Genomic DNA, 22,320 nt, shown 5'->3' on the forward strand with positions numbered 1-22,320 from the left:
GTGATTTGGTGTCTGCTGTTAATTAATTTTAGAAAGTTCTAAGCATTTCTTCTTCTTCTTTGTTATCTCTTTCTTCTACTTCTGGTATACCAATTGCATATATATTATTATACTTCTAAAAATTGTTCCACAGTTCTTGGATGCGCTATCATTTCTGTTGTTGTTGATTTTTTTTTTCCACATTATTTTTCTTCTTTATATTCTGGTTTGGGAATAGTTTCTAGTTTCTGTTGACCTTCTTCAAGGTCACTGACTTTTTCCTTGGCTGTATTGAGTCTGTGAATGAGAACACGGAAGGCGTTCTTCATTTATGACACAATGCTTCATTATATGGTTTCGATTTTTAGCATTTACTTTTGATTCTTTCTTAGAGCTTTTTTCTCTCTGCTTACATTATTCGGCTGTTCTTGCATGTTGTCTACCTTTTCCATTATGGTCCTAAACATACTAATCATAGTTATTTTAAACTCCCCGTGTGATAATTCCAACATCTGTGTCATACCTGAGTCTGGTTCTCATGACTGTTTTGTGTCTTCAGACTGTGATTTTTTTTCCTGCCTTTTGGCATACATTGTAATTTTTGTTACCAAATGTATTGCATCGGGTAAAAGAAACTGAGGTAAATAGCACTTTCATGTGAATATTTATGTCAGTTTGGCTAAGAATTGGGCTGTGATTAATTTTAGCTGTAGGCACCAGAGGCATCAAATTCCTCTAGTGTCCTTGTTTTTGTCTCTCCTCTTGACTTTGGAATTCCCTAAGTACACTTCTCAGAGAGAATCTCTTTCAGTTACAGTTTTTCGTTATTATCCTGGAGTCCAGTTAGTGTGGTGGTGAAATGTGGGAGAGGCAGGACGTTCTACAATCTCATGACTAAATCTCAGTCTTTTGATGGGCCTGTGTCTGCACTGTGGCCTTCACAGTGTTTCTCCAGTGGTAAATGTCCTTCCCCTGTCACCCACTGCACTCTCTACCTGCAGTGTTCCTGATCTAGTTCCTTGAAGTCCTGTTCTCTATTTTCCCACTTTGGGTGAGATAGAAATATTAGAGGGGATAGAGTGGGGGGCAATGTCCTTTCCTTCACTGGAATCCAGCTCTGGAAAAGTCTGTTCTCACAGAGAGCAGACTCTGTTGGGAGAAAGCTCTGAGTTCATTGTGCAGTGAGTGGTTACTTTGTTCTTCCGCCTACCAGAGCCGTGGGAGGATCTTTCCTTGTACTTCACTGTGGGAACTTGCTGGGGTTCCTGGAGGAAAAACCTGTGAAAGTGTGAAGCCCCCCTAAGAGAGTGGCCCCTGGGACTTTCTTCCTCTCCTGCCAGTCCATGCTTGGCCTCTGGTACTTTATCAAAATTACCATCTATGTGTTTCTACCAGTTTATGGCTTCAATGACTTCTGCCCTAAATAAGTAGATCTCACCTATGTCTTTCTGAATGCATCTGTCTCTACAAATTTCAGGGTGACAGTTTGCCCTGTGACTTCAGTTCTTTTGTGGATCCAAGAAAAGCCATTAATTTTGTTTCATCCAGCATTTTCTTCTTGTAAGGATGAGAACAACAGTCTCCAAGCTCCTTACATGTTGGAGCTGAAATGGGAAATCCAAATTATTGGGTTTTAATGATTATGATCTCACTTGGTATTTTGAATGAAATAAATTAAGGACTGCTTTTCCTTTAACTTTAAAAATTATCAACACTTTAGACAATTCACTTTTTATAAAACTTTACTCCTGTTCTTATTCTTTAGCTTATAATAACAATTAGTTCTTTAAGCAATCCAAATTATTGGGTTTTAATGATTATGATCTCACTTGGTATTTTGAATGAAATAAAGGACTGCTTTTCCTTTAACTTTAAAAATTATCAACACTTTAGACAATTCACCTTTTATAAAACTTTACTCCTGTTCTTATTCTTTAGCTTATAATAACAATTAGTTCTTTAAGCACACGGTGCTATTTCAGTAATATAGAGACATCAAATAACTTTGATTATTTTTTTAATGGAGTGGCATATTAAATAATGTTGTCATATAAAATATTTTCTAAATTTCAAATACTGCTTTTATCTTTCATTAAGTCTCTTTATTAAGGTTTATAATGTGAATATTTAATCAATTATGAAATTGGTTAAGCCTGATTTGCTCTATTGTGTGGTATTATTATAATTCTTATATATATAGAAATGTTAAGTGAGTTAGCTTGGGCAAGTTATTTAAAGCATCCATGTCTCAATTTCTTCCCCTGGAAAAGAGGAATTGTAACAATAAACCTACCCTATTGAGTTGTTGTGAGGATTAAAATGTTACTTTAAGTAAAGTTTCTAGATAAGAGCCTGGCATATAATAAGCACTAAATAAATGCTAACCATCATCATTATTACCTTCATGGTTTCAATTACCATTATTTGCTATTTTAGAATAGTATATAGTTATACCTTCTCGGCCTTTTGGCTAAGATCAAGTGTAGAATAATATATGGTTAAAGCTGCAAAGTACGTTAAAAACTAGTTCAGGAATCATAAGTAGCATAAAAGTTGAATTCGACTTTCAGAGGTTTGGTTATAACAGTGTTTTAAAATTATTTTTAATTCGAATGCCTTTTGAGGGGGCATAAAACTCCAGTTTTTCATAAGTTTCCACTACTCCCTGTTGAATTACGTTATCGTTTTGCTTCCCATTTTGCTTTACCTGCTGAGCTCCTGAAAAACCTTTAAATTTGTGGCACCTGATGATTTAATTCACTCCTCTCATTTAATAGAAAGGCAACTGAGTGTTTCTCTTTAATGACAACAGAATGAAGGCTTAAAATTGACCAGTTGTCTTAAGTGCACATAAGTGGAGAAAGTGTGTAAATTGTTGAGGACAAATTATCCCTACTATTGGAAATCAAACAAAAACAAAAGAAACATACTTAAGGTATTTGGCAATATCTGCCCCTTCTCTCTCTCTCTTTCTTTCTCTCTCTCTCTCTCTCTTTTGTGATATAGATTGGTTAATAAATTATCAAGAGACTTTCTCCCCCCTTTTTAATTTGGCACATACCAAAACTAAGACAGCAACTTGAGCACATCATTTCAAAATCTTTTCACAAGGGTTATAATTCACAGCTTGTTCTTGTGCTGTCTTTAAAAGAGAGAGTAAAGCTGAAATTATTTGTGTGGGACTAAAGCATTGTAATAGGAAACTATCCTGGTTGGAGGCATGGTAACAGCACTGAAATCATTTCTACAAGATAGAAGAGGAACTAAAATGATATAACTAATTTTTGAATACTCTAGATCTGGTAAATTGACTGTAATGTTAAGTATGTACAACTGGAAAAGATGGGGAAGTCGAAGTTTATTTAAAATGAGGTGAGTGGTTTAAAGATGAGTTGCACTTTTGTGTAAGATTTCGCTGTATCTTCCATCACATTTCCTTCACAAAATCAAGAAACGCAATGAGATCATGTAGGTACCTAAACCTGACTCACTGTCAGCTCAGTGGGAGGTTTTAATTAGGAACTCTTCTTACAGTAAGGAGAAAATGAGAAAAAAAGATGATAGTTTCTTCCCTTGACAGTCATAGCAATAGACAAATATTCCTGTAGAATGTTTGTTTACTCTCAATGGGTCACAAATAGAATCTGCTGTTTAAAAATTTAGTCTTATGGCAAGAACTATGACAGACTTCATGTTTTGATGGTTTGCAATCTGTGGTGTGGCTAAGAGTCACATGAGGTTCCTACTGCAGCAGCTGAGTTACTGCTGCAGAATCAATGGGGCAGGGCCTGGGACCTGCATCCTAGGAGATCTGATGCTGGTCATCTGTGGACCACACTTTGAGAAACCATGATAATATGTCTTGTCTCTTGCAGAAATTTTAGAAGATTTACTTTTCCTCTCCTTCTCTTTTTCTTTCCCTATGTTCAGTTTTATTTTCGGAGCAGAAAACAATACAAAAATGGATAATAGTAATAATTCAAAAAGCCTCTAAAGACTTGAACCTTGACTTCAAGATGCTCACAAACGTCTTTGTAGGCCATAATGTCATTCATAAATGTTATAAGAGAGCATAGATTGAAGAGTAAGGGGAGATAGGAGGATGTTTGAGAGCAGAAAAAGCTACAAAGCTGTGGGTGGAAGGACTGGGATGTGTCAGGTTAGCGGGAAGCATCACATTATTGGCTTGGGAGATAGAGGTACCAGGGTTCAATTCTGTTTTTCCACATCATAACTGTGTGATCTAGAGCAAGACATTTTATACATCTGAGCCTCAGCTTCCATATCTTTCTAAAAAAAATAACACATTACAGAGCTGTGATAACACAGGAAATCACTTAGCACAGTGACTGACACATCATGGTTGCTCAATAAATAGCTATTTTTATTATCCTTGAAAAAAGACTTGGATGTAGAAATAAGAATGACATACATTGAAAGTGAAACCTCTAAAAGTTAAGTTCCCCATAGTCACACATTTAGTGTGAAGTCCTGGGAAAGGAACTTCAGTGTTTTAATTTCAAGTTCAGTGTTCATCCCCAAACTTATACAATCAACAAATTGCCAGAAGTACTTGCTAAAGAAAAAGATTCCTGGCCTCAGTTCCACAGTGTCTGAATCAGAATCTCCAGGGCAGGGTCCTGGGTACTTAATTTTCATAAATACCTCCTGTGGCTCTTAGGTGAGGTACTAGTCAGAAAGCATCTCAAGCATGGAAACAACCAGGCAAAGCCATAAAGATGGGAATGGATCAAAAGATCTATGGAGAGGGCTGGCCCGGTGGCGCACTGCTACAGTGCACCGCTTGGGAGCGCGGTGGCGCTCCCACCGAGGGTTCGGATCCCATATACAGACCGGTTCTCGCTCACTGGCTGAGTGAGGTGCGGGCGCAACACCGAGGGCTGCGATCCCGTTGCCGGTCCCGGTCTGGTACGGGCGCGACACTGAGGGTTGCGATCCATTGCCGGACACGAAAAAAGACAAAAAAAAAAAAAAAAGATTTATGGAGAAAAAGAGCATGGGCATCACTAAAGTAGAGGTACATTCATTTATTCATTTAAGAAATACCTTTTCAGCTCCTACTGTGTGCCAGACATTGTTCTAGGCCAGTGGTTCTCAACTAGGGTAAATTTGCCTCCTAGAGGACATTTGTTACTGTCTAGATACATTTTTGGTTTTCAAAACTTGGGAGTTGCTATGGCATCTAATGGGTAGAGGCCATGGATACTGCTAGACACCCTCCAGTGTACAGGTCAGCACTCCTACACCCACACAGAAAAAAAGTCATGTGGTTCAAAATATCAATAGTGCTAAGGTTGAGAAACCCTGTTTTAAGTATTAGTGGTAAAGAAGAGCAATAAGTTCCACCATCTAATAAAATGTACATTTTTCTAATGGGGACATATTTGGGAGTGAGAAAAGGTAAGAAAAAATGTAAAAGTTTGGGACAGGTTATAAAAAAGTTTATAAACCAAGCTGAGAAGTTTGGATTTGACGTTGTAGGAAATCAGAGCCACTTGAGATTTATCTCTATCTATGTCTTTATATCTCAAGAAAGTTTCTGGGAGGAAGGTTTGAAGATTATTCTGACATTGGTAGAGAGAAGATAGTTTAGTGGGGAGAAACTTGAATTAGACAGGTCAGCTAAGATATAGTAATCTAGGCAAAAGATGATGAGAATTGAGAGTTGCATGAAGGTAACAGGAAGAGAATAATACAGATAAGAGAGAAAATGCACAAAGATACCACCTTATGAGAAGCTGGCCTATGACTGATTGGATCTGACCAGGGAGAAGACTGGATGGAAGTCCACTCCAGGTCCAGTAGAAGACGGAAAGACCAAAGCCACAGAGGGAAGATGAGGGAATTGTAGAATTGTGGAAGAGTTTGCTTTTAGACTTGCTGAGTTTGAGGTTATGGCAGGATTTTAAGAAGGAAATGGAAGTTAGGCTGTAGCACAAGTGAGAAGAAAGGAAAAGAAATACTAACCTGGGATCCAGGAGCAGGAAGATGAGAGTTTTAGGCAACTGAATAGATGAGTCTTTCAATGGAGGGGATTTTATAGAAAAAATATGAAATGTTCAAAGATTGAGTCGTGGGAAATGCCAGGAAATTAACAGCAGTCACTTACCCATGGCTGTACTTAGTCATGCCATCCATTTTATTTGATCCACATAAGTTCTGGGTGACATGGGTGTTTAGGTAGGTTTTACCTATTTTATGTATATGGGAATCAATTGGATATAGGTCACCTTACTAACAAGTAACAGAGATGGGATTCATAATTTAGGTTTTCTACCTCCAAATTCAGAGTTCTTAATCCCATGAGCACCAGAATTCAAGAGGAAGGAGACCAGCCAGGCATTGGTGAAGTCCGCACTCATTCTATTCAAGCCAAAGGGATATTGAGTGTAGAGATGTGCTTAAGTCCCAAGCACGTGAAAACTGCTACCCTCTTTCCTTCAACAAAGGCTGTTTCTGGAAAAGTTTTTATTTCTGGAAAGCAAAAACTTAATCAATAAAGTTCACTGAAGCTGCTGGAATTCAGTCAGTGTCTTGGTTAGTGCCATGCTCTGGATGTTAGTGTCCTTCCACAATTCATATGTTGAACCCTAGCTTCCAAGGCAATGAATGGTTTTAACAGGTGGGGTCTTTGGGAGGTGTTTAGGTCCTCCCTGTTCCACTGTCATAAATGAGATTAGTGCCTTTATAAAAGAGGTAAGAGACAGCTTGCTTGTCCCTTCACCCTTGTGAGGACACAGAGAGAAGGTGCCGTCTGTCAGGAATGGACCCTCACTAACGCAGAATCTGCTGGCACTTTGACCTTGGACTTCCACCCTCCAGAACTGTGAGAAATAAATTTCTGTTGTTTATAAGCCATGAAGTCTATTTTATTTTGTTATAGTGGCCCAAATGGACTAAGATAGTGTTCATAATAGAAACATGAAAAACTCAAAAAAACCACAGGAAGAGGAATTTGTTTATTGAGTCGTGTAAATAAACCATGGCCATGGCAGGGATGGAGATGGACAATGAAAGTGGAAACACTGTGAAGATGCCTCTTGTCTTTCATTTCTGCTTCTTTCTTCCTCTCTTCTTTACCTTTGGGGATGGTGGGAACACTCTGTCTGGCATCTTCTATGCTTCTACTGTCATAGCTTTGGAGCCAAAGGGAAAGATGCTTTCTCCCTCTCAGGTCTGGCTGAAGAAGTGGCTGTTGCATGCAGGTGTGGATTGTAAATTGACCTCTACAGACAGTGGTTATTTTCTTAAAGATTTTTAATGTACCATTCCAGTAGGTGCGGCTGAGTAAGCGGCAGGTGGTAAAAGACAGCGGGCTAGGCTTTCCCTACACCTGCGCAAGCATCCAGCCACTTATTAACAGAGAATAATGATACTCCCCATTCTGTTTTAGAGATGATTAGCCTGTTTTTTTCTCTCCTTTCCCCCTTCACAAATATGTGTTTTAGAGCATCACTTCAATCTTATTCTCCAGTGTTTCTAAAATCATGACTTGAATAAAACTTCAACATTATTTCCTTCTAATTGTTAACACAAGTCTTTTGGCCTTTTCTCTCTCCATCTGTTGCTATTAAAAACAATAAAATGAAGACAAGTGAAAGAGTCCTTTTGGTGGCTTGTTTGAATGCATCATGTTGATCAGGGTAAGCAGCCTGCAGCTTTTGACCTGGCAATATGGTTTCAATTTAATCAGGGACAAGTACCATAAGATTATCCTGTTCAGAATGACATACACCCACTGGAATAGCCAAGCCACAGCAACAACCTGCATTTCCACCTCAGGTATTTTTCTAAGAGCAAATTAGTTATCAACATTGTATAAAAAGCTTGTTAATGAGAGAAAAAAGTCCATTGCAAGTGTTTCCTTAAGTGACAATCACTTGTATGTTATACTAGTGACATATTTGGTTTGCTTATTTTAGATTAAGGAAACTTGGGGATTTCTCTTTTTTTGATTTTCCTCTATATCATGTCATATTGTGTCATTATACTACAGTGGAAAGTCTATAAACTTTAAAATCAGACAACCTTAGATTCAAAGTTTGGTTTCTTCTTCATTCAGTGAACATGTGCTTAGTGTCTGTCTTAGTTCATTCAGGTTACTATAACAAAATACCTTAGACTGAATAATTTATAAACAGGAGAAATTTATTTCTCACAGTCTGTAGGGTGGAAAGTTCAAGATCAAGGCACCAGTAGATTCGCTCTCTGGTGAGGGCTTGTTCCTAATACATGGTGCCTTTTTGCTGTTATCCTGATGTGGTGGAAGGGACAAACCAGCTCCTTCTGGCCTTTTTTATAAGGGCACTAATCCCATTCATGAGCCTCATGAACTCTCAGAGGCCCTACCTCTTAATACTATTGCATTAGGGATCCGGTTTCAACATACAAATTTTAGTGGGACACAAACATTCAGACCACAGCAGTATCTGTGATCATGTTCCGGACATTCTATCAAGTCTAGAGGATGCAAATTTAACTAACACAAAATTTTTGATGTCAAGAATTTCCTAGTGGCACAACATCAGTGCTGGAGTGCAGAAGATAGACAGCACACACTGCATTGAAGGGAGGGTTGGGAGAGATGGTGCTTTCTAGAGATGGTGTTGCTTGACCTGAATTTTGTTCATTGAGAAGAAAGAGGTCAAGATTAACTAACACAAAATTTTTGATGTCAAGAATTTCCTAATGGCACAACATCAGTGCTGGGGTGCAGAAGATAGACAGCACACACTGCATTGAAGGGAGGGTTGGGAGAGATGTGCTTTCTAGAGATGGTGTTGCTTGACCTGAATTTTGTTCATTGAGAAGAAAGAGGTCAAGTGAGTGATGGGGGAAAGTGTGTTCCAGGTTTAGGGACTACATAAAAGAAAGTCAGAGGCACTAAAGGATGCAAAATGTTTTGGAGAACTGCAAGCAGTTTGGTGTGTCTGGAGAATTTTGCACATAGTTAGAACTTAATAAAAATGAGTCAAATAAATAATGAATGCATTGAGGGGAGTGCTATGAGAAGCAAAGCTAGGGAAGGAGGCAGGAGCCACATCCAAGAAGGCTTTATGGGTAAGTATTTAGACTTTCATCCTTGCAGCTATGGAAAGCAATTATTTTATTATTATTTTTATCAAGGAATGACAATGACAAGATCACATTATTCTTTTAAATATAAAACTTTCATAAGCACTTTGGAGAATAGATTAGAAAGGGCCTAGTTTGGAGGCAGGGAGGCCAGTGAAGAGGCTAGTGTAGTCCAGGTGAGAAATGGTGGGAACCTGAGTTAGGGCAGTGGGAGTGGGGGTGGAGGGAAGGAGTCAGTGTTGAAACATAAGAAAAGAAGAATTGGCAGGACTACTTGATTTATAGGACATGGGTGGTGGTGAGGGACAGTTCTAGAGGAATCAGAGTGATTAGTAGTTGAGTAGTTTTAGTGGAAAAGATGAAGCTTCAGGCATTCTTAATTCAATGCATACAGAGTATATCCAAGTAAAGATGTTAAATACCTGGACTTCAGGTCTGGATTGCAGGCAAGGAGTCTGAGCTGAGGATATATATTTGGGGGTTCATCAGCTTTCAATTAGCTATTGAAATTTTGGATGAGGTCTCCAGAGAGAAGGAGGTAGCCAGTGGACCAAGCTGAGAGCCCACGGAAAAGGGGAAAGAGTGACCCCAGCTAAACATGGAAAAGAAACAGCCAGACATGTAGGAGGAAATCTAGGAAAGAGGGATGTTATAAGAAAAGAGTTTCATGATTTTGTGGTCTGGAGTGAATTAACAATCTCTCCCTGTGACTCGTGTACCTTGTCAGTGAACAAAGAGTAAAAATATCTATTGCATAGTATGTTGTGAGGATTTTGGCGAAAATAAATATATTCAGTTGACATAATGCCTGGAATATAGAATTCATTTAATGAATATTTTTTCTTTTCCCACTGTTCATTGGGTTACTGTTAAGATCATTCATGATAAAAATACCACTTGATGAGACTTACGATATTGTTCAATAATTTAGATCCCTTTCCTAATGGCTGAACCTCCAAATTCTAATAATCAGCTCCAGTAAGGAGCTCTGATATCAAACCAGAGTCTGATGAAGAATATTTCTAGAAATAATTTTACTTTCTTCCTCCTGATAATGATACTGTGATCAATCTTGTTTAGCAACACCTGCATTCATTTCTCATTCAAATATACAATCAATAGTAAGTGTTAAACTTCCTTTACAAAATTACATCAGTCATCCAAATGGTACAATGTATACCTGAAAAAAAATGACTTTTAAATTTTTGAGCATTATTCTGCGCATATGCTTCTCTAGGCTTCACATGCTTCATAATTTAGCTGCTTTTATTAAAGCAACCTAATTTGGGGAAATTTCAGAAGAGATGGGAAGGCAATATCTTCTTGTTTTTGAAATCTTATGTTTATTTATTTGTTCTCTTTGAAGCTAAACTGAAAAATTATCTAGATTCCTTTGTGGAACATACAGACAAATTCAACCTCCGGCTTAATGCAGGATTTTCAAACATTTTCATTTGTGTTTTCTGTTTCATGTAACACAAAGTACCTCCCTCATTTAGTCATGCTTAGTGTATGGTTTTTCACAGCAATTTCTAAGGATTATTTGACAATTGGAGGTGAAGCATATTGCACAGTGAGGGGTGATGGATAAAGAACAGGGAAATCCTCTCCCTCTCTTTAATGCACTTGTTTCTTTTCACACCCTTTCCATTTCTTAAATAGGAACTTGGGGAAGAGTTTTAGTCTCAAGTGATTGTATCAGCAAGGGTCTCAGAGGAACAATGTGTTTCATGCTTCCTTTGTTAGAATTACCCTCAGGTTGTGTCTCTACAGCAAGCTGATGAGCACAACGAGGAAGATCTAGTCCAATAACCAGAAGTTTGAGTGTATTCTTGACATTGCCATACAACTGTTCCAGTTGTGTTAGATGATCTCCAAGTTTTCTTTCTGTTTTAAGATTGTGTAACTTGAAGTCCTTTTATTCCTCTACCTATGACCCAGTACTTTAAAATCTAGCTATCAGGCTGGCTGGTTAGCTCAGTTGGTTAGAGTGCAGCCTTATAACACTGAGGTCACAGATTTGGATCCCTGTGCCAGGTACCAAAATAAATAAACAAGTGAATAAGTAAGCAAGTAAATAAATAAATGCAATCTATCTGTCTATGGTAGGCTGCTGAACATAGCCTGCCCAAGCCCTCACCCACCAAAAGCTGTTCATCTCCTGATCCCTGGAACCTGTGAATATGTTACCTTATAGTAAAAGGAACTTTGTAGATGTATTAAGTTAGGGCTCTGGAGATGGAAAGATTATCCTATATTATTAGATGGGCCCCATTTAATCACAAGGGTTCTTATAAAAGGGAGGGAGGAAGGTCAGAGTCAGGGAGATGTGACAATGGGAGCAGAGACTGCAGCAGTGCACTTTGAGGAAAGAGGAGGGGATCACGATCCGAGGAACACAGGTAACCAATAGAAGCTGGGATGGGCGATCTAACAGATTTCTCCCCCGAGCCTTTGAAGGTGCCTTCCTGACACCATGACTTCTGCCCATTAACTGATCTGGGACCTCTGACCTCTAGAATTGTAAGATAACAAATTTCCTTTTTTGTTTGTTTTAAGCCACTTAGTTTGTGGTAATTTGTGATAGCAGCAATAGCAAAATAATACACCATTTACTTAGTCTTTATTTATTTATGAAACTTTAGGATTCATAAATCCTGTACCAGGCCCTCCAGTTTCCTGTTCTCCACCCATTGAGGTGGGGTGTAGATAGAGTTAGAGTCAGCACATGGCTGATAAGGTTGAGATTTGAGTTCTGTGATTTACTCGGATCAAATACTAGTTCCATTATTTGCTAGTTGTCTGAGTTTAGTATTGTCACATAGTTCTCTGAGCCTCAGTTTTTTATTTGTAAAGTTAAGATAATAACAGTACCTACCTTCCTTATGGAGTTAAAGGACTCCCTACTCATATAACACATATATTAGCTTCTTGAACCAACCTCCAGGCTTTTCGTAAATGCTCTCCAGCAGTTATTTCTCCTGAATGTGGTGTCTAGAATCTGGGGAAGAGCACACTTAAGTGAGCTTGGATTACGATCATCAGCATAGTCAGAGGGACATAGAGTTAAATCTGGAGGCCTAAGAAGAAGGAGACAAGAATGAAGAATTTGTCTGATGCTGGGACCAATTTTCTCAACTTCTGAATCTTCACTGGCTTTGCTGCTCTCAGTTTTTAGTCTATTCTGGGAATTCCACAGAGACCGAGATCATTTTTCTTCACCGCAATAGAATTTAAGAAAGCATCAAGCTGAGATGAGGGACCTGTATTTCAAGCCCTAAAGTAAATTCTTATCACATCCAAATCCATTGAAAGGGACTAATTACATTTAGCAGATTATTCAGGCATTTTCCTTGCTGTAGAAAATGGAGGAAAATTTTAAACTTTTATTGCTTGGTATTAATTTATGATATGTATGCATTTGGGCAAGTGGAAGAGAAAGGACACCTCTTCCCTTTAGGAAAGAGTGCCAGGGTCTCTGTGAAGGAAGTAGCTGGAGGGCATCACGGACTCGGACAATGTGGCCATCGACCACTTATTATTCTGGTGCCATTGTTCAATGTTTTAGCCCCCTCTCTTCTGCTTTTGAAACTTGAGTATTTCAAAGGATGAGAGGGAAAATGTATTTGTAAAATATCTTCATTTGCAGGATATTCCTGATTCATTTGCTGCCTGGCTTTTCGCTGTTGTAAGCCCATCGCTTTGGGGTTGGACACGCCTGAATACGATGATTCGGGCATTCACCTTGATATCAGTTTATCTACAGAGATGAGCAGAATCTAAAATGCCAATAAATAATGTTTGTGACAATTTCCATAGAAGCCAAAGTATTCATATTGGAAGAGAGACACTTTTGTTTGGTAGGAGGGTGGCTTCCAGGAGAGAATTCTGAATCAGATCCTAGTCACCCTTCTTGCAGCCATGTGACTTTGGGCAATGCTAGCTGGTGTGTTTGTAAAGACTTATAAATAACAAGGTGGCTTCAAGTGCATTTTAAGTATTATCCCATAACTCCCTTATGGGCTAGATTATAGCTACTCTCATATTAGAGAAGAGAAAACCTAGTTCTAGAAAAGTAAACTAATTTCTCTCAACTTATACAGCTACTATATTAGTCAGGGTTCTCTAGAGAAACAGAACCAATACTATATCTATATCTATGTCTACATCTAGAAAGAGATCTATTATATGGTTTTAGCTCTTGGAATTACAGAGGCTAAATCCCACAATCTACAGTCTGCAAGCTGTAGACCCAGGAAAGCCAGTGGAGTAGTTTGAAGCCTCAGAGCCAGAGACCTGATGGTGTAGATTCAAGTCCAGGTCCGAAGGCCTAAGAACCAGAAGTGGTGAGGTCAGAAGACTGATGCCTTAGCTCAAGCAGTTGTGTGGAGAGACAGCAAATCCAACCTTTCTCTGCCTTTTGGTTCGATTGAGGCCTTCAACAAATTGGATGGTGTCCACCTACATTGGGGAGGGCCATCTGCTTGCAAATGCTATTTTCAATTCAAATGCTAATCCCTTCCAGAAACACTCTCACAGACACACCCAGAAATAATGCTTAATCAGATATCAGAACATCTCCTGGCCCAGTCAAATTGACATATAAAGTTTAACCATCACAGCTATAGGTGTGAAAGCAATGGCTCGAGATTGGTTTTTTCCCCACTGCAACTTATTGCTTCCTAAAGAAAAGTTTGATTCAAATAATTAAATTCTGTGAGTCTGTTTCCTCTCATATAAGGTGTTTGCATGAACAGACTAGCCTAGATCACACATCACAGACTTGAATCTACAGGGGTTCTGCAAACATATTAGTGAATGAAATTGTCTAGATACAAGGGAATGGTATGAAATGTGGCATCAAGAAACATGTGTCATTTAAAGGGGTTAGCTGCTGCCAAGCTTGTTATCACTTCTGTGCAGGAATGCAACAAAATTAGTGTTTTCAGATTTTCTGCTTTTTCAAAAGAAGACAGCAGCCTATATTTTCATATGAAATATTCCTGTGCTGATTAATGCTGAATTGGCAGAACTACCACCCCCTTCTAAGGTCTTCATGGGGTAGGAGGAAGACACGTTCATTTCCATTAATTCAGATGTGTTGTAAAAGCAGTATTGTGTTGGTTTAGCTTTCTAGAAAAATATTATTACTATTATTTTGGTGTGGACAACTCTTTTGGTTCATTGACTTTTCAATTAATGATCTATGCCCATTCAGTACTTGATTTGGACAAATGGATAATTCCTTAGGAAATAACTGAAATCTATTTATTTGCATAATCTTGGAACATTAAGAAAATGGAAAACACTCTCTACAAAACTCCTTGCATATGAAAATTATGCTCATGCATTTCTTTTATGCCGCAAAGGCAGCAAATGAACTTGGAAAAGGGGTGATTTTTATGACATCTGATGTATATTCTTGACTGCATTGTTTTCACTCTCAGAATTGATGGCATATCCCAAACAAATATAAATAGAGATTTATTTTTTGGTCATTGTATAATTATGAAGTTAAACTTTGCCATTCAAGCTTATGAGGCTGACGCCATCTGTGTATTTTGACTTTATAGTAATAGTGATGATGGTGTAGATAAATGTCAATAACATTTTATAATAATAATGGTATTAATAATAAAAACATACCTTTTGCTGAGTGTTTATGATACATCAGTCTTTATGTTAAGGTGTTTTTTTCACTTATTAAATTTTTTAGTTCTCACAAATCCCCATGAAGCAGGCATTAGTGTCCCTATTTTACAAGTAAGAAAACTGAGACTTAAACAGGTTATGTGACTGGTCCAAGATTATCCAGTTACTAAGAGGGAGATTCAAGCCAAGTTCTAATTAAGTATATGGAAAAGAGGCCAGAAGGTATTTATTGAGCATCTACTATGTACCAGGTTGTATTCTGAGTTCTTAGTTTAGTGAACAAAACTAAGTTCCTCCTTCTGTGGAGTTATATTTTATTTGTGGGAACAATGACCAATAAACATACACGATATAATGCCCAGTGGTACTAGGTACCCGAAAGGAAGGAACTGGGTAGGAAAATAGAGGTGCTACTTTCCATAGGGTGATAAAGGCAGGACTGTCTAAGGGGGTGACATTTAACCAGAGTATCAATAAAATGGAGAATTAGTAATGGGTTTACCAGGACTGTTCCATCATGGGATTCACCACTCGGTTCTAGAACAGTGTGGCCCATGGTTCATTTATATTTAAGAGGTTATGAAGCATCTTCCTAAGGAAAAATCAAGGGCTTAGGAAGCAGACCCATGTTCAAGTTCTGATTCTTCTCCTTTTGAATAACTCCCCTGAGTTATCTGGGCACCTTAAGTTTATTTTTAAGCTTTAGTCTCCTCATCTATAAAACCTGGAGAATAACTTTTATCACTTATGATAAATGAAAATCTCATATGTAAAGTCCCTTTTGCAGTTCCTAGAACTGCATATAAATATGCAGTAGTCACGTGATAAATAATGCCATAATTATTTTTATAATTTGTGTCTAACAGAAGGATATAGAAAAGTTCCCTGTGGTGTTTTGTGGTCCAAATGTGGGAAGGGGATTGTGACATAGAAAATCACCACTCAACTTCAGCACTGAATCAGGGGAATGGTTAGAATGGAAACAGATCCAAGAAATAAGCTAAGAGAGGACCCTAGTGTGGCTAAAGTGCATTTGTGAATAAGAATTCAAGAGGTGACTTTGAGAGAAAGGCGGGCAGGGGGTTATTTATTTATTTTTTAAATGTCAGATCAAGAAGCATCTCATAATACACATTTAGCTATAGGAGTTTACAGAGTAGCATGGAGAGGGAGAGAGAGCAATAGAAGTAATATTTCCTGCCCTTTCTAGAGGCCCACAGCCCTGCTTCCACTGGCACACATCTGCTATTTAAAATTACGGTTCCTGGAGCCAGGTTGGCCCATGGCCTGATCATCAAGAAACTGGGTCTAGTCCCAGTTTGCCTTCTGACATACTGCATGGCTCTGAGCGAATCACTTGGCCTCTTTGCCTTAAGGAGAAGGAAAAAAGATCCCTACACCTTGCTTATCTCAAAGGAATCTTTTTAGACTGAAAAAAATTGTTTAACATGCCTCCTGTGTGATGTAATTTACTGTTCGATATGGGAGCATAATTTGATGAAGAGGAAAGCGTCTTTAAATCACAACCATTGTCTCACGGGCAGGGTTAGGTTTATAGCAGTTTGTGGTTTAGCAACAACATTTTCCTGTGGAGTGGGTAGCACAACAGAGTGGTTCAGTGGTTCAGCTCAGCTCAGTGGAAAGAAAGCACATGAACTTCGGAAGGGTGACCACCTGGGCTCCAATCTTCAACTTTGCTGACTTTTAACTCTGTTACCTTATTGAGGATACTAATCTTCTCCAAGCTTAGGTTTCTAGATCTATTAATAAAGACAGCAACACTATGCAAGTTATTGCGAAGATTAAATGAATGGGAAGTTGTTAGCACTGTGTCTGCCATCAGCATTCAAAAATGTTTCTTTTTATTTATTTAAAATTGTTTTGCTTAAGATCTCAATTCCTGGAGTTGTCTGGAGGCCTCTGGGTTCTTGATGACTTGGGAACACATGAGGGCAAGACTAGGAGGCCTCTGTCAGGAGGCCCTTTCAAACAGGTGCCAGGCTGGACAGGCAAAGGGGCAAGTGTAAATACTCCACTGGATTTGCTTCAGCTGGAGGAGCTGAGCCTGCTCCATGCTGAACCTCCGTGGGACATGGGTGGGGACTAATTCTTGGCAGCTTCAGTGGTTTTGGGGGTTCCAGAGTCATCCCAAGATGAGCAGGTGACTAAAGTGCTTATTGTCTCACAGTGGCTATTGCAGGATGAGGTACAGGCTGGGGACATAGGCTGGCGGTTTGGTAACCCCTTCATCTGCTTACAGCGGTTTTCATCCCTTTCCAACACATCTTTGTTAGCTGTCATGAGGCTTCCCGGCATCCGTAATAGTCATCTTTTTAACCAACAGGAAGAGGAAATGGGCTGCTTTTATTACTATCTAGGTCGGCTCTCAGAGCCAGTGGGCTGCAGACCCCAATGGCTTCTCGATGCTCCATCCCTCATTATGCTATTCCCATGGTAACCCTCAGGAAGGGAGGAGAGGGACAGTGAACTATTGAAAGATTAGCTATTTTTAGATTTCTGGCCAGATGCTTTGACAAATCTGTTGAGGGAAAGAAAATGAAGCAAATGTAGAAGAGGATTTTTTTTTTTTTCTGCCAAAGACAATATCATTTAAAATTCATATTATAAAACTAGAACACTAGAAAAGACCTTGAGAAATCATCCAACCTACCACTACCTCTAGGAAGACCTACTTCCAAACCACACCAACAAATGGTGCAATAAGATCTTTTTTTAGAACATTTTATTGGATAGCCTATTCTAATTCATAACCATACTTCCTACTCTAAATTTGTCCCATATTCAATTTCAGTCCTCAGACCAAGGGAGTTGACAAAGAGACTAAGTGTGATTGCTCAACGTGTGGAGAGTACAACCCTGGGGGAGCCATTTATTTAGACCATGCTACCAGTGATACTCCTTAGGTTTGTGCAGTGCACATCTTGCACGACTAGGTGCAGTGACCCTTCCTGATTCATCTTCTTGAAATGTAAACCTGATTCGGTAAAACCCCTCCCATGCTCTTTAAAAGCCTCCAGGGATTTCCTATTGCTCTTAGGTGAAAGGCCTTAAATATTTAAAGTGGCTATGAAACACAACATGATATCAACCCTACTACCTGTGCAGATTCATTTAGTACCATTCTATTTTTCTCTCTTTGTGTTTCAAGAAATGACCTTTGAAGAAACTCAAACATGCCATCTCTTCCTCCCATCTGCAGATCTTTGTATTTGCATGTAATACTTTTCACCACCCTCTCTACTTAGTTAATTTCTATTGACTTCTTCCTATCCTTCCAATCTCAGCTCAAATATCAGAAAATACTTTATTGATCTCTATGAAAAGTCACTCCTGCAAAATGCTCCTCCAACTACTTGTACATTTCCTTCACAGGACCTAACAGTTTGTAATTCTGTATTTATGTACCCTTTAGTATTTTTATTACTTTAAACTATGAGCTTCATGTTGACAGGGAATTATGTAGTAGCCCTGATTTTTTTCAGTGTTTTATTTTTGTTTGTGTTCTTAATCTTAAAAATATCATGAGGTGATGTGTAATATTTTTTTCTGCTTAATTTGGGACAGTGCCATGTTTTAAGCTGTATACTAGCTGTTTTTGTAGTCTCTCTTTCCTAACCTTCTTGGCAAACCTGTTAGGCAGCTATTGTTATTATTGCATTTTACAGATGAGAAAAGTGAGGCTTAACAGTTCATGAGCTTCCCAATTCCCACAGAAGGCCAGTGGCAGAGCCGAGGTGTATCTGACTTTTAAGCTCATGTTCTCTCTACCCTAATGGTAATAAATAGGCAGTTTATACCATATTCAGCCTCCAGATATATAGGTCCATATGATATTTTAAAACATTTTTAATTAGGTGCCACCATTTAGAAATCAAAAAATTTCCTGTAACAATCTAGGTTTTAAGCTTCTATGTAAAGTAATCATATACTACAACACTGGAGTCACATGCCTACAGGCCAACAATTGCCTGAAGCTGTGTAATGTTTTTCTCTTTAAGATGTCACTTTCTGGGCCGGCCTGGTGGCACACTGGATAGTGTGCCACTTGGGAGCGCGGTGGCACTCCCGCCGAGGGTTCGGATCCCATGTGGAGACCGGTTCCCGCTCACTGGCTGAGCGTGATGCGGGCACAACACCGAGGGTTGCGATCCCGTTGCCGGTCAGTAAAAAAGACAAAAAGGAAAAAAAAAAAAAAAGATGTCACTTTCTCTGCTTTTCCCTAATATTTTTTTTTACCACTGACATGCTCAGCAGTTATGATATCTGGACCCTCTAGACCTCTGGGTTCTCAACTTCTACATTCTCTTGAGGAAAGAAATGATTCTTACATCTTTAATAAATTTTGTCTTCAGGGATAAAACATTCTCTCTCTCCACGAGGTGGAGACCATTGTACTGACTCGTCATGAGATTGGACCTTTTCAGTACTATCTGACAATTTGCATGTTTGCAGAGTCAATTGATTTCTTTGAATACAAAGAGAGGGGGCTTAGTGTCCTACTGGCTGGTTTTAGTATTTAGCTAGCTGCCTGGAATGGTTTCCAATCAGTTTTGGATTCACAGGAGTTTTACAAGTAGTGTGGTTGTGTTTTTAACAAGTGTAGCCGCATGAGGACTCATGTATTCCTTGGTCTCATGGCATAGTTGTATTCTGTACAGCCTCCTTCAAGGAAGATTGTGATAAGGAAGCAGAGGAGCCTTCCTGCTGATGTCAGGACCTACCTGCTAATGGCCCTTTGCATGCTCTAGCAGCACTGGGCAGGGTTTTACAGACAAGCAGTCACTGATTTCTGACTTAGGTGGAAACGGAGAAAAAGGTTCTCAGATAGGGCAGCCTTCACCTTGGTTTTGAGTGTTGCTTGCCTCTGCTCCAGTACATCTGATTCTTTGTTTCCTTTCTATGCTTGGCTTTCACCCACTGCTCACCTCAGTGTTGGCTTCTGTGCACTCCCATTCTGGGCCTTTCCATCTTTAATTCCTGTGGCAGAGCCCTCTCATTGGCATATTGCAGCCTCATCACTCACCTGAGCACATGCACGTGTGTGTGCTACTTAAACCTCAGAACAATCCTGTGATATAGGTCTTGTTATTCTTAGGAAATTGTGGTTCAAAAGACTGTAAAATTTGGTAAGTTGATAAGTAGAAGAATTTACAACTAGTTAAATGCTAACCTTGACTATTCTGTGGTATATGAGCATTTTAGTTTGGGTTTAAGAGGCAGATATAGTAATTGAACAATGTCTATAGTACTTAAGAAAACTCACTCAGCCATTCATTATTTTAGTGCGTGGCATCCCATGTGGGACATCATCAATTTTACTTAATGTGTTACTAAGAAAGGAAGAAATTAAATTGTACCATTTAAATTATATTAATTGTTATCTCTATCCCAATTACAGATATTCTAACTTAAAAAAGACATCTTAGAATTGACAAGGTGCTCATTCAACTTTTATTGCATGCTTTTAATGTGTAAAACACTTGCTAAAACTTGCTAGTTGTCTTTAAATAAGAAGACATGGAAAGAAAAAATGAACAGACTTACTTTATGATGCTTTCCCTTTAGCAACCACCAACTGAACTGGAATTTGACCGTGTCGTGATTTATACCACTTGCCTTCGCGTGGTTCGGACAACCTTTGAAAGATGTGAACTGGTCAGAAAGATCTTCCAAAATCATCGAGTAAAATTTGAAGAGAAAAACATAGCTCTGAATGGTGAATACGGAAAAGAGTTGGATGAACGATGCCGACGAGTTTCTGAAGCTCCTTCCCTCCCTGTCGTGTTCATCGACGGCCATTACCTCGGAGTAAGTACTCTGCTAAGGAAAATCTTTTTCACAGAATCCAAGTAGTGCTGATAGCAATATATAAGCCTATATGACAAGGTAACTTGCAACATAACTACCTGGACGTCTGCTGTTTTTGCACTCAAACCAAAGTGATCGAAGCACTTATTTCTCTTCCAACCAATGTACTGCCACAGTGCTCTTCCCAGCACAAGTATGGTGAGAGAAAATCAGCATGAAGTTGCCTTTTTAAATAGGACTACATTTTTAAAATGTTCAGTTGACTTGAGTTTTGCATTGTGAAGTTTGACAGGTGGGATAAAAACTACTTTTTTTAGCACAAGCAAGAAAAATGGAATATTTATAAGATATATACTTGTGAATTCTTTTATACCCCACTATTGAACATTCAGTTTCCTACCTAATGAACCTAAGATGACAGTCCTGAAATGAAATCAATAAAAAATGGGGCCTGGAGCCAGAATTTTATCTGCTTGTTGTTTAAAATTATCCTTGATTTTGGTAATGTGGTAGCGTGGGACATAAATTCAGGCTTACAGTAAGCAGAGATAACTCCCAGAGCAGCAACAAAACATGCCTGCTTCATTTCTCTTTGAATAATACTGTTAGCATAATTAACCCCTCTTGATCTATGAATATGCTTGGGTAAGAAGCCCAAGGAGAGGGCTTTGGAGAGTGTACTTTGAAAAGGGTAAGAGCAAAGAGCCAAGGGGCACCAGCAACCGGTTGGGGGGAGAGCTGGCTACATGATCGCTAATCAAAGAACAAAGAGTCTGTCAGAGTCCAGATGGATACTTGGATCTTGGTTCATTTTGCATCTGGTCTTAATCTTTAGCTTTCAGGGTAAGTTAGAAAAATCTAGAGCAAGGAGACGCTCATATTTTGTTTCCAGGAATCTGTTTTTTAATATCCTGTCCACAGCCACAGCTGTTAGAGGCAGCCTGTCATCTCATGGAAAGATAAATGCAGAGAAGCCACGATTCAATACTTATGACATTGTGCAACCTTGCTTTTAACCAGAGCTGGACACAGACTACATTCTGAAGTAGAAGAAATTTGATTTGAATATTGGTCTTCTACTTAGTATATTTCAGCACATACTCCTAGGTGTCAGAAAACTACAACAATGGCAATGATAACAGTGATATAAATAATAGTAATAATAATAACAGTATACCCCACTCTCAGCTTTCCACCTGTCATCTCATCTAACCCTTAGGATAGGCTTAGGAGTCGACTCTCTTATGACATAATGGTTAATAGACAAGCACAGGAGTCAGAGAGCCTTGTTTCAGATTCCTGCTGTGATACATATCATGTGACTCTGTGCCTTGATTTTCTCAATTGTAAAACCATAATAATAATAGAACCTATAGGCTAATTGTGAGTATTTTATGAGATAATACATACATGTGCCTAGTTCCTGTGCCTGGAACAAAGCATGTTTTCAATAAATACTAACAATTATCCAAAAGAAAACATTAATTCTTTTGTTCCAAGTGTCATAACCAGCTAAGTGGAAGGGCCAGGACACAGTCAGGTCTGTATGACTCTCCAAAACCTTGCTCTTGGCACATCTCCTCAAGGAAAGGGATCTCTGACTGTTTGCAGATATAGTTTTAGCACCGAGAACAAGGCTTGGCACGAAGTAGATGCTCAAATAAACACATGTTGAAAGGAGGTATGAATTATGCTGCATTGCCTCCTCACATTCTTTCCTTCTCTCCTTAAAACACTCTTCCACAAAGAAAGGATCTGATAAAC

At 38.8% G+C, this 22,320-nt stretch overlaps 1 protein-coding gene across 1 annotated transcript in view; it reads left to right on the forward strand.

Annotated features, from left to right (window-relative positions):
• GRXCR1 (glutaredoxin, cysteine rich 1) overlaps positions 1-20,601 on the forward strand; it is a 65,447-nt gene extending 44,846 nt beyond the window's left edge. The window contains exon 2 of the mRNA XM_008592707.1: positions 20,314-20,601. Within this exon, the coding sequence (XP_008590929.1) occupies positions 20,314-20,601 (288 nt within the window). The remainder of the gene's footprint in view (positions 1-20,313) is intronic.
• Positions 20,602-22,320: the final 1,719 nt, after the last annotated feature.

Source organism: Galeopterus variegatus, unplaced genomic scaffold (assembly GCF_000696425.1).
Source record: "Galeopterus variegatus unplaced genomic scaffold, G_variegatus-3.0.2 Scaffold8205, whole genome shotgun sequence".
NCBI classification, from domain to species: Eukaryota; Metazoa; Chordata; class Mammalia; order Dermoptera; family Cynocephalidae; genus Galeopterus; species Galeopterus variegatus.